This window comes from Pteropus vampyrus, unplaced genomic scaffold (genome assembly GCF_000151845.1).
Source record: "Pteropus vampyrus isolate Shadow unplaced genomic scaffold, Pvam_2.0 Scaffold113, whole genome shotgun sequence".
Classification (NCBI taxonomy): domain Eukaryota; kingdom Metazoa; phylum Chordata; class Mammalia; order Chiroptera; family Pteropodidae; genus Pteropus; species Pteropus vampyrus.
In genome coordinates this window covers 2176525-2189536 of record NW_011888894.1, presented here as the reverse complement: position 1 = coordinate 2189536, position 13012 = coordinate 2176525, and the positions used below count along the sequence as shown (strand labels likewise).

The 13012-nt window shown below is 40.1% G+C and overlaps 1 protein-coding gene and 1 long non-coding RNA gene across 2 annotated transcripts in view; one reads left to right on the top strand and one right to left on the bottom strand.

Annotated features, from left to right (window-relative positions):
* LOC105295765 overlaps positions 1–13012 on the bottom strand; it is a 113069-nt gene that overhangs the window by 83695 nt on the left and 16362 nt on the right. The gene's annotated exons all lie outside the window — the stretch shown is intronic.
* On the top strand, positions 7–1622 carry PCBP1 (poly(rC) binding protein 1). Its single transcript, XM_011365576.1, has one exon. It carries the CDS (start codon positions 165–167, stop codon positions 1233–1235), a length of 1071 nt encoding a protein of 356 aa, XP_011363878.1. The 5' UTR covers positions 7–164; the 3' UTR covers positions 1236–1622.

Sequence of the window (13012 nt, the reverse complement as noted above, 5' to 3'; positions counted from 1 at the left end):
CCTGCGACGACGCCGCGGCCTCCTGCCCGCGCCCGCTCGCTCCCGCGGCCCTCGCTCGCCTCGCGCCGGCAGTTTTGGGCCTACACCACCCCTCCCCCCGCCAGCCACCAAAGACTTGACCACGTAACGAGTCCAACTCCCCCGAACGCCGCCCGCCGCTCGCCATGGATGCCGGTGTGACTGAAAGTGGACTAAATGTGACTCTCACCATTCGGCTGCTTATGCACGGAAAGGAAGTAGGAAGCATCATTGGGAAGAAAGGGGAGTCGGTTAAGAGGATCCGCGAGGAGAGTGGCGCGCGGATCAATATCTCGGAGGGGAATTGCCCGGAGAGAATCATCACTCTGACGGGCCCCACCAATGCCATCTTTAAGGCCTTCGCTATGATTATCGACAAGCTGGAAGAAGATATCAACAGCTCCATGACCAACAGCACGGCGGCCAGCAGGCCCCCGGTCACCCTGAGGCTGGTGGTGCCGGCCACCCAGTGCGGCTCCCTGATTGGGAAAGGCGGGTGTAAGATCAAAGAGATCCGCGAGAGCACGGGGGCCCAGGTCCAGGTGGCGGGGGATATGCTGCCCAACTCCACCGAGCGGGCCATCACCATTGCTGGCGTGCCGCAGTCTGTCACCGAGTGTGTCAAGCAGATCTGCCTGGTCATGCTGGAGACGCTCTCCCAGTCTCCGCAAGGGAGAGTCATGACCATTCCGTACCAGCCCATGCCGGCCAGCTCTCCAGTCATCTGCGCGGGCGGCCAAGATCGGTGCAGCGACGCTGCGGGCTACCCCCACGCCACCCATGACCTGGAGGGACCACCTCTAGATGCCTACTCGATTCAAGGACAACACACCATTTCTCCGTTGGATCTGGCCAAGCTGAACCAAGTCGCAAGACAACAGTCTCACTTTGCCATGATGCACGGCGGGACCGGATTCGCCGGAATTGACTCCAGCTCTCCAGAGGTGAAAGGCTATTGGGCAAGTTTGGATGCGTCTACTCAAACCACCCATGAACTCACCATTCCAAATAACTTAATTGGCTGCATAATCGGGCGCCAAGGCGCCAACATTAATGAGATCCGCCAGATGTCCGGGGCCCAGATCAAAATTGCCAATCCAGTGGAAGGCTCTTCTGGTAGGCAGGTTACTATCACTGGTTCTGCTGCCAGTATTAGTCTGGCTCAATATCTAATTAATGCCAGGCTTTCCTCTGAGAAGGGCATGGGGTGCAGCTAGAACAGTGTAGGTCCACTCGTAAACCCTTTCTGCTGTTTTCCCATGATCCAACTGTGTAATTTCTGGTCAGTGATTCCAGGTTTTAAATAATTTGTAAGTGTTCAGTTTCTACACAACTTTATCATCCGCTAAGAATTTAAAAATCACATTCTCTGTTCAGCTGTTAATGCTGGGATCCATATTTAGTTTTATAAGCTTTTTCCTGTTTTTAGTTTGTTTTGGGTTTTTGGCTCATGAATTTTATTTCTGTTTGTCGATAAGAAATGTAAGAGTGGAATGTTAATAAATTTCAGTTTAGTTCTGTAATGTCAAGAATTTAAAAATTAAAAAAGTGGATTGGTTAAAAAATGCTTCATATTTGAAAAAGCTGGGAACTACTATCTTAAACTCTTTGTTGGTGGTTTTTTTTTCCCTTCCCTTTTAGCCTTAGGCCCATCCATGGTATTCTCTGAAACCCCTTTCACCTTACTGGTAAGATTCCATTTCCTCTGTCCCAACAAAGGAACACAGCAGGCTGGGCCTGCTTTGGGTTGTTTGCAGAGACAGAGGGTCTTCCCGGGAGGGTAACGTCCCTCCACCCAAATTCCAGAGAGAGGCCTCTGCCCATTTCTCTGGTAGAAAACAAGTGTTTTCTCAGATGGAAAAAGTTTGCCCATTCAGTAGAACCTTAGTGGCACTGTGTCCTCTGGTTTAGCCAGCTCCATCCCCACCCCCAGTCTCACTTGGAAAACTCTTAGCCAGGAATAAAAAATGTTCTAAGGTGGGAGGAGCCTGGGGGACCCAGAGTAGTGGGAGAGAAGGGCTGGAGTGGGGGAGGGAGGGGCTAAGGTGGGGGGAAGGGAAAGGGGCAAGGGTGGGTTTGAGGGCTTGGAAGAGGGCAACTGCTACAGGGTGGTAGTAGGGAAAGAGGGGTCTTGCTTGGGCTGAGGGACTGAATGGGGGATGGTACGGGGGGGTGCGGGGGGGCACATGTCACACATGCACCTGTGGCAAACAGCTTGTCAGAGGGTGTTATTACACCTGCCAAGTGGTATATCCAGAAACAAAGGGCTCAGCTTCTAATTCAGCTGTGTGCAATATTTAGAGAAACCATTATACCAGGAAATAATCCTGCCTAAATAGGACAGTCCTCACAGGCAGGAATGTAGATAGACCCATTGGCTATGGCCAAAGAATGACCTGTGTCAAAAATGCAGTTTCCTGGGCCCTGCCCCAAATTTAATCAGAAGACTGCATTTCTAACATTCCAAAACCTTAGCTTTGAGTGCCACAGATTCTCTTCATTGGATTAGAAAGATTTTGCTGTGAAGGTCTAACAGCCTCATGTCCACATCAGCCAGTGGGAGTATACTGGATCTGAGAAGAAAAATTCTCTACCATTAGGCAAAGACACACTAGAAACAACAATACAAGACAATAGATGATTAGGTGCCAAAGTGTGTAGTTCAAACCCCAGGCACCAAGGGTGATCACAAACAGCAAAAATTCCAGTAGGAGGAGAATGTTATCCCCGATAAATATATGTTGAGACTTTACAGGGCATCTGCTCCTTTTTTTCAGAGGTACAGACCTGGTTCTGAGAATCCCTGGTGGTAAGGTTGGGGTCTACCATGCACTTTATACCCACTGTGGGGTCAGGCATGCAGTCACTGAAAGGAGCCCAGATTCTGGAGTTAAACCTTGGTTTAAATTCGAGTTCTGCCATTTTCTTGCCTTGGGCAAATTACTCTGCCTCAGTATAAAATGGTGGTAAAAGTACACAGCTGCACTTGTGGAAAAAAAATGAAAGCATGTCTGTAAAGCAGAACAGCACTTACAACACAGTAAACTTCAATATACGTTAGATTGCAAAAAGCCAAAAGGCCCATTTCTGCCCACAATATCTTTGGGCACAGAAGACAGACATTAAAAGGGGAATAAAACAATGCGTACTAAATGATAACCTGAGAGAAGACGGACTGAGGGGCCAGGACAGGTAAGGAGGAGGCACCAGTGAAGACCCAGAAATGGGATTCGGTGTCTACTGGAAATAATGAGCACAACTCAAGTTTGTGTAGAGTAAGAAAGGAATGGTTCATTAGATTGGCCCATTAAACACCAAGCCAAATGGTTTGTGAGGAGTCCCTGAAACGCTGGATGAAGTGGTTTAACTGCCCTATGAAAAGTCAGCTTCAAATTTTCCTCAAACTCTTCCTCTTTCCATGCAAAGCTGGCAATAACTTACAAAGATTTAGGCAGCAAAGCATAAGACGAATGGCAAGTTGGTAGTGACACACTGACATAGCAGAGGCTCAGTATTTGTAAAATGAACGTAGAAGAAGGAGCCAATGAAGAAGAAATGGTCATAGTAGCAGGAGAAAAAATAGGATAGCGCCCTTGAAAGGAGTCAAGGAGGAAAGTTTCAAGGCTGATGGAATAACAATAATGCTACAAACAAGTTTAACAGATTTGACTGAACATCTACTCTACATGCAAAATACTTTGAACTAAAACGATGTTCTGGTACAATTGGAAGATGTGCAGTAGCTCATTGTAGTTAGAGCATGGTATGTGGTAAAGGAGGGAAGAGGAGGTGGAGGAAGCCACAAAATCATTTGAGGCTAAATTATAAACAGCCTTGAACGCCATAATAAAGGGTTTGAACTTTGTCCTAAAAACCAGTAGTCTCCAAACATTTTCTTAAAATGTACCTCTTCGATGAAAAGTCTTTGGCATATATCTTTTTACATGTTTGTTTAATTATAAATTATATATACTAGTCATTATGCTTATTTATAAACCATATACAAGCATAATTTAAATATATATATTAGAAAACAAAAACAAATGTCAACAGTTAAGATAAAAACAAATTGAAAAAATTGAAATTAATTTCTAATAGTATTTTTTTTACCCCTACCCCCAGTCATTTTAGAGACCACTTAGATACTGGAGATGACAATTTCAATGTCAAAGACATCCTTAGGGAACAGAATTTCAGAAGAGTGATGGGGAGAAGCCAAATTGCAGCATGAGAGGAGGGCCTGGGGTGTGAGGAATTGGAGATAGGAGTGTAAATGGCTCAAATACTTGATGGTGCAAAGAATAGAAAGAAATGGACAATAACTTGTGGAGGAAGAATTGGGGGAAAGGTTTTTTTGTTTTTTTTGTGTGTGTGTATGTGTTTGAAAGGAACCTCACAAAAGGCAGATAATGGGAAATTGACAGAAGACTGAAAATAAAAGCTACAGGTAAGAACTGTAGCTAGCAGAGGATCTTCAAGCAGTGAATATCAGGTGTCAGACCAGTGTAACTCTTAGAATTTAATTCACTTTGTCCCCACACCTATGAAGACTTGCATTTCAGGATTTCTCTCTTTTCTCTTTGGGACAGCTTGAGTATGTTCTGTCCTCTTTTGAATTGAGGACTAAAATTGATGAGCCCCCTCTGCACTTGCTATGTTTCTTGTCACAGCCCCATTCCTACCACCAGCTGTTAGGCCACAGCCACTGTCACAGTCAGGAATGTATGATTAGCCACTGACAAGCACCTGTTGTGTCATAGCCACAGGAGTTGTGCCATGTGTTTAGAAGGCTAGTCTCCCCCAAGTCCTCAGGCCCCTCCCTTGCCCCATTCAACATACACACATGTATACCAATATCACGTGCCCCAGCCAGCAGTTTGACAATGAATCACTACTCTTAGGTTCACCCCTAGAACAGGTACTTATTCTGTCACCTGGAGAATAAGCAGTGTTTGCCAAGAGCTTGAGGTTTGTGAATTTAACCCACCTTACCCGCTGCTACTCTTGGCTATCCCAGGTAGTGAGCCACATACTGTCCAGCATCTCTGGGCCTGTCACCTGCCAATGAGACAGCACCCAGCCAGATATATAAATAGGCAGTCACTAACAGAGAAGGCTTCCACTGCCAAGTCCCCTGGCCACCTTGCCTGGCCTGGCCACCTGAGGGGCCTTCCTAAAATTCCAATCTGGCCACATCACTCCCCTGCTTAAAGGCCATCAAATCCCACCTCCACCCATGATATACAAAAGAAAATCCAAACTTTTTAGCATAGTTTACAGACCCTTCAGGATCTGCTCCCACCAGCTTCAGCGTATAAGGCCTACCAGTCTCTTATCTCTGCCTTCAGCCTCCTATACAGAACAGCTTACAGTTACCCAAAGTCATTCTGTTTGGGCGTCCTTGTGTTTGGGAAATAATTGTATCTTCATATTTCTGACCCTGGCTGTCTTCTTCTTCGTTACCTGCCTGGGGTTCTGGGGCTCATGCTCTTGAGCATCAATATTCAGCAAAGAAAATTATACTTTGCTAAAAATCAGGAGACCTGAATCTAGTCCTAGCTCTGGCATCAACTCCCTGGGTGATCTTGGACAAGGTGCTCCCCGTTTCTGAGTCTTAGTCCTCCATCTGAGAAGGAATAAGATAATACCCATAATTCCCTGACTGCTGTGAGAAATAATATTGCCTTTGTAGGCACCCATCCCTGCTTCTGCATCCTGACACAGGGCTGACTTGATATACAGGTCTTCCGTAAACACTCTAAGAGAGAAAAGCGGAAGTTAACAAAAAACCAACAGCAACAAGCCCCAGCTTGGCATTTTTGGTAACTACTCATGAGGGCTTGATTGAGGAGGAAACAGAAAGACAGGAACTGCCAGAGAATTTTGCTCTGAACATTTTTGAAGATGCTGTCACCTTTAGACTTTATGGGGAAGGAGAGAGGGTAGTAGATGAAAAGGCAAAGGGTGTATGCCAGACAAGGTTACACAGAGGCAGAGTTAGTCCCCTAAGCAGGCCCAAGCCCCCTATTCTTCCTTCTCCTCCTCTTTTGCCCTAACGGTGAGGGCTCTGTGAGAGGTCTCTGACCCACGTCGGTGCCGCCTGGACCTGTGTCCACTAAAGTAGGAAGAGGTTGACTATAGCATCCCCTCTTTTCCACCCAGGACTCCAGACATCTGCCATCAGGCTGAGTACACCTTGGTAGAGAGCTGAGGCAACTAACTACTTCAGTGACAGCAAACACTACCCAGTTAGTCACTTGTGTGGTGGAAGACACCAAATTAGTTATTCCCAGAGCAGTGCACCCACTGTGAGGAGATGCAGATCCACTTTCTTAAACCTGTCTCCATGTAAATGAAAACCTGTGCTTTCATTTGTTAGTTCACCTCTACTTCAAAAAGCACTTTCTGGGCTTGTTCACTGGGCCCTTAAGAGAACCTTCTCCCACTGGCTCCTGACAGGACCTTAATAGCATCTAATGTTGTTATTTCCCAGCCTGGAACCTGAGCAGCTCCAAGCAACATCTTTAGAACTGGCTAACATTAATCAACTTCTTACTATGTGCAAACCACTGTTCCAAGGACTTTAAACGAATTAACACACTGAAACTGTAGAACCCTTGTAAGGTAGATATTTTTGTTGTTATTGTTTATTTCTTTTGCTTTTTTATTAAGGTAGTTATTATGTTGATGCCACTTCACAGGTGAGAAAACTGAGGCACACAGGAATAAGGTGACTTGTCCAGAGCTAGTCAACAACAGAGCCAGTATTTGAATACAAGTGATGTGGCCCCCACACTTTTCTCAACCACTATTCTGGACTGTCCCACTAGGCTGTAAAAGTGCCCCTGGGAGAGTCTAAATGGACAGATAGTCTGCACTTTGTTTTATTTCATCTTTAATAACTTTCGATGCTCAGTTTTTCAAGACAGCGATACATATTTTTATAAAACATACACAAATATGTAATACATATGAAGATCCATATTGCTACTGTTAACAGCCCCTATACCTTATTTTACATACTACTCCTTTAAAGTAGCATATATATACTACTTCTTTAAAAATGGGCTTGCATTCTGCACACTAATTTGTATGCTATTTTTCTTATTAAATTGAGATATTCATATACCATAAATTCACCATTTTAAAGTGTACAATTTGTGGGTTTCAGCATATTCACAACATTGTGCAACCATCACCACTATCTTATGCCAGACATTTTCTTCACCTCAAAAAGAAACCCATACCCATTACCAGTCTCTCCTCATTGCTTACCCATCTGCTTTACCCCAGTCTTTGGCAACCAATAATCTACTTTCTGACTTTACAGATTTACTTATTCTGGACATTCTATAGAAATAAAATTATACAAGATGTGACCTTTTTGATGTGTCTAGCTTCTTTCACTAAGCATGTTTCGAGGTTCATCCATGTTGTAGCATATGTCAATACTTCATTCCTTTTTATGACTGCATGTATTCCAATAGATGACTCTACCACATTTTGTTTATCTATTCACCAGTTGATGGACATTTGGGTTGTTTCCACTTTTTGGCAATTACGAATAATGCTGTTATGAATATTTGTGTACAAGTTTTTGTGTGGACATATGTTTTAATTTCTCTTAGGTACATATCTAGGAGTGGAATTGTTGGGTCAAATGGTAACTCCATGCTTAACTTTTTGAGGAACTAGTATATTGTTTTCCACAGTGGCTGTACCATTTTACATTCCCATCAGCAGTATATGTGGGTTCTAATTTTTCCACCTTCCTGCCAATGCTTGTTAGTTTCCTTTTTTTTTTTCCGGTCACCCTAGTGGGCATGAAGTGGTACCTCATTGTGATTTTGATTTGCATTTCCCTAGGTAGATTTGCATTTCCTTCATTGAGCATCTTTTCTTGTGCTTACCAGTCATTTGAATATCTTCTTTGGAGAAATGTCTATTCCAATACTTCTCCCATTTTAAAAATTGGGTAATTTGCCTTTTTATTGTTGAATTATAAGAGTACTATATATATTCTATATACTAGAATCTTAACTGATTGATAATTGCAAATATATTCTCCCATTCTGTGGGCTGTCTCTTAACTTTCTTGATTGTGTCCTTTGAAGCACAAACATTTTTAAAAACTTTTTTAAACATTTTAAATTTTGATGAAGTCAAGTTAAATTTTGATGAAGTCAAGTTTGGTGTCATATCTAAGAAACACTTGCTTAATCCAATACTAATGTTTTCTTCTTTTAAGAGTTTTATAGTTCTAGCACTAACACTATAAAACTCTTAAAACATAAGTATAAATTTCATGACCTTGGATTTATCTTAGATCTTTGATCCACTTTGAGTTAATTCTCATATATATGGTCAGAGTAAGGGTCCAAATTCATTTTTTGCATGTAGCTATCCAGTTGTCCCATCACCATGTGTTGAAAAAAACTATTATTTCATTATATATTATTTTTAACTTAATAAATTATGAACATTTTCACTACAATAAATAATATTTTGCAGTATTTTTTTATTAGCCGTATGTACTCCATTACATTGATGTAATTTATCAATGAATCTCCTATTTACAGACATTTGTTTTCACATTTTGCTGTCTCAAATCATACTGTGGTGAATATATTCACAAAAATATCTTGAGATACGTCTCTGATTATTTTCTTAAAACAAATTAATCGAAAGGCTTTAGATGCATAGTTTGAAAGGGGCAGTTTTCAAACTCTTCCCTTTAAACTCTTAAAAATTATCGAGGTTTTAAAAGGCTTTTGTTTGTGAGAGTAATTTCTAAGTATATTAACTGTCTTAGAAATAAAGAGTAGAACATTTTTAAACATTTACATATTAATTCATTTTAAAATAGCTATAGGAAACCATTAAATGCCAATATAAATGATATATTTTTATTTAAAATAATTTTCCAAAACAAAAAAAATATTTAGTGAGAAAACTGAGTTTTATTTTTTCACAAATCTCTTTAATGTCTGGATTAATAGAATATGCTGGAGTCTCATGTCTGTTTCTGCATCAATTACACATGATATTACACATCATGTAGCCTCTGGAAGACTGCACGCTACACTAGAGAGAGAATGAAAATGAAAAGGGCAAGTAACATTTTAGTATTGTCAGGAAAATAGTTTTGACTTCTCAGACCCCTCAAGGAGCCATAGAGGTCCCTGACTGCTCTCTGAGAAATACTTCTCTATAGAAAGATTTTACCAAAGTATATTCTTACCACTGTGCCCTTTCCCTGCACCTTCACTAATACCAGGCATGATCTTTTTTTTTTAATGTTTGCTAATTCATTAAGCAAAAAACAAGCTTTGTGATTTTAATTTGCATTCTGTAATTTCTAATAATATTGAATCTTTTTTCATGATTTTTGTAAGTTATATTTTTCTTTTATATTTTGCCTCTTTGTATCATTTGTACATTTTCTTGCTGAGATGGGCATATTTTATCTTAACGACTATAAGAGCACTCTTTATATTCAGGGAATTAGGCCTTGTCATGAATATTGAAAATATTTTTGATGTGCAAGAAGTTTTTATTATTATTATTGTTTTTATACAGGAAAATCTATCAGTATTTTTAATGGTTCTGTCCTTTCCTTTTGCCTTACCCAAAGTCAAATAAATTGTCCTCTAATTTAATTTTCCACCAGCTGTGTGTGAATGTGCCTGTTTAGCCTAGGAAGGAGGCCAATCAGGAGAAAGCTGATTAGCAATTTCATAGTATTAATAAAATCCTCCCATTTTTATTCTATTGATCATTTTGGGTATTACACAATGATCAATGAAAATGAAATCACATCTGAGCAACAAAGAAGATGATCTTCAATGTCATCATCCCAGGACACCTCCCGACCAAATGTTCTTGGGGATACTCAGACCAGGGTGATAAATGTGGGGTTTATTGTTTGTGTGGCAGGTCTCACCTGCTCAGAAGGCTGGAGACTTTTGAGTCCCCTGTTCCTCACAGGGGAGGAGATGACCCACTGGGGTGGGCCTCCTGGCCTCATGCCAACATTGTGGTGCCCAGCAGGGGGCTGTCTCATCGTACCCTGAGTTGGGGCCAGTTTATACCCAAAATTTAGCAAGGGATTTAGGCATTCAAGAAGTTAAAGCTTTACTAGGGGACAATAGCCTAAGCACTCATGACTTATGTCTTAGGAAGGGATATTTTAAAATAAGAAAAGGAAACTAGAACTTAACAGTCTGACAGGATATTCTAGCTAACCGCAGATTTACAGAATTATAGCTTAGCTACAGAGATCTCCTTTCGTAAATTTTTGAAGATTTCTCCAGTAAATGCTACCTTCTATAGCTTGACTGCTCTCTGAAAAAAGATAACCAGAAACCATTACAAAGTGGATTTTGTGTCCAAGGTGACTAGGCCCCATTAGCTGGGATTCTCTCAATATTGTTTCCTACATTCTTAACAACACTAGAGATTTTTCTTTGCCATTCTGGCAGATAAAAAAATGGCATAGCATTGTGTCCGTTTTCATTCCTTAAATTACTGGTGAGGGAAAAAAATATATATATGTTTCTCAACTGTTTGCATTTCTCCCTTGGTGAATTACCCATTAACATCTTTTTCTCTTTTTTCTATTGGAGTGTGCGTATTTTTCTTATTGATTGAGGAGCTCATTAAATAGCAAAATATTAACCCTTCTTTATATATACTGCATTTTTTTCTTAGTTTATCGGTTTCTTTTTAACTTCTCTGCAGAAGTTTCTAATGATTAAAAGGCTAAATCTATCAACTTTTAACTCTGGTTTCTATTTTAAGTATCATGCTTAGGAAGTCCTTCCTTCACAACAATTACACAAAATAATTTCCTCTTTTTTCTTCAAGTATTTTATGTTTTCATTTTTTACATTTAAATCTAATTCATCTGAAACTTATTTTGGTAACTCTGGTGGGAAAAGCTAATATTTTTCCCCCCAAAATTACTGTCTAGCTGTCTCAAGGATATTTATTGAATAATCCAGGAATGACAAATATGTGGTCTGAGTTCAGTCTTCCCCTCCTGGGCCCCTGAAAGACATTTCTAATCAAGTGCAGAACTCCTGGCTAAGCCTAGACTAGGCCTCACAGCTCTCCTAGAATTTCAGGCAGCCACCTCCTACCTGTGAGATTCAGCATCAAGATGAAACTTTTTGTCATTCCCAAGACTAATCTATGTGAGAGGCCTTTATTAGATAATACATTCTTTTGTATTCTAGACTTTCCCTTTTTATTTAAAAAAAAATTTTTTTAATTAAGTTTATTGGGGTAACGGTTAATACAATTAAATAATTTTCAGGTGTACATTGTAATTTGAATCTGTATATTCTATTGTGTGTTTACTACCCAAAGTTCAGTTTCCTTCAGCTACCATATATTTGATCCCCTTTACCCACTTCCCCCCCTATATTTGACCCCTTTTAACCATCTACCTACTCCCACTTCCCCGACCCCTACCCTCTGGTAACCACTAGTCTACAGTCCATGTCCATGAGTCTCTGTCCTGTTCATTTGTTGCTTTTAGGTTTATATCCCATATGTAAGTGATATCACGGGATTTTCAACCTTTTCTAAATGGCTTATTTCTCTTAGCATGATTATCTTGAGGTCCATCCATGTTGTTGCAAATGGCAGTATTTCATCTCTTCTTATGGCTAATATTCCATTGTATATTTGTAGCACAGCTTCTTTAGCCAATCATCTATCATAGGACACTTCGGTTGCTTCCATGTCCTGGCCACTGTGAACAATGCTGCTATGAACATCGATGTGCAAATATCTTTTCGGATATGGGTTTTTAAGTCTTTCGAGTGAATACTCAGTAGAGGGATTGCTGGATCATATGTTAGATCAATTCTTAGTTTTTGAGGAAACTCCATATTGTTTTCCATAGTGGCTATATCAATTTGCAGTCCCACCAGCAGTATATGAGGGTTCCTTTTTCTCCGCATCCTCTCCAACATTTGTTATTACTTGTCCTGTTGATTATAGCTATTCTAACAGGTGCGAGATGGTATCTCTGAGGTTTTGATTTGCATTTCCCTAATAGCTAGCAATGTTGAGCATCTTTTCAAATATTTGTTGGTCATTTGTATGTCCTCTAGGGAGAAGTGTCTGTTCAGGTCCTCTCCCCATTTTTTGACTGGATCATTTTTGTTGTTGTTGTTACCGAGTTGTATGAGTTCTTTGTATATTTTGGATATTAGGCCCTTATTGGAGGTGTTGCTTGCAAATATTTTTCCCATTCAGACGGTTGTAGACTTTCTCTTTTGTTTTATTGATATGCCTGTCTTTTCTTGTACCTGCCCCACCCTTTTTGGTTATTGCATCTATGAACTAAAGAGCAATAACTGATAGCAGAAGCCTTATACCCTTTTCTATACTTTCTTGACTATTCTCTCTCATTTTAACTTCTGACTAAATCTAATGCATTAAAGTACCTTAAAAATAAATTAATTAAAATTTAAAATTCATATTAGATTTTTCCAATTTAGATACATAGTATTTCTTTCTATTTTTAAAGATCCCCTTTATGCCTCTGAATGGTTGTATTCTGATAGGTCATACACATTAGTGGTTAAGTTTATTCCTAGATATTATATATTTGTTGTGACTATCATAAGTGGAATCTTTTTTTTTTTTATCAGTATAGCATCTAACTTCTTATTATTAGAATGTAAGCTTCATGAGAGCAGAGACCACACATCTTTTCTTCATAACTGTAGCCCTAGAACTTAAGAAACCATGCCTCCACATTATAGGCTTTCAATCAAAGTTTTTAAATGAGTGAAGGAATAAAGGCATAAAGCACTGCTATTGTCTTAGTGTGTCATTAATTTGTAACAAGTAACCTTGCTAAATTATTTGATTTGCTTTGTTTTTCAAGTGATTCTCTGGAATTTTCAACATCCGTAAATATTGATAATTACCTTTATCTCAACATGTATTGTTCTTATTTATTTTTCTTATAAGACAT

Coding starts and splice junctions, on each gene's coding strand:
- PCBP1 (XM_011365576.1), top strand. CDS start 165: ATGGATGCCGGTGTGACTGAAAGTGGACTAAATGTGACTCTCACCATT.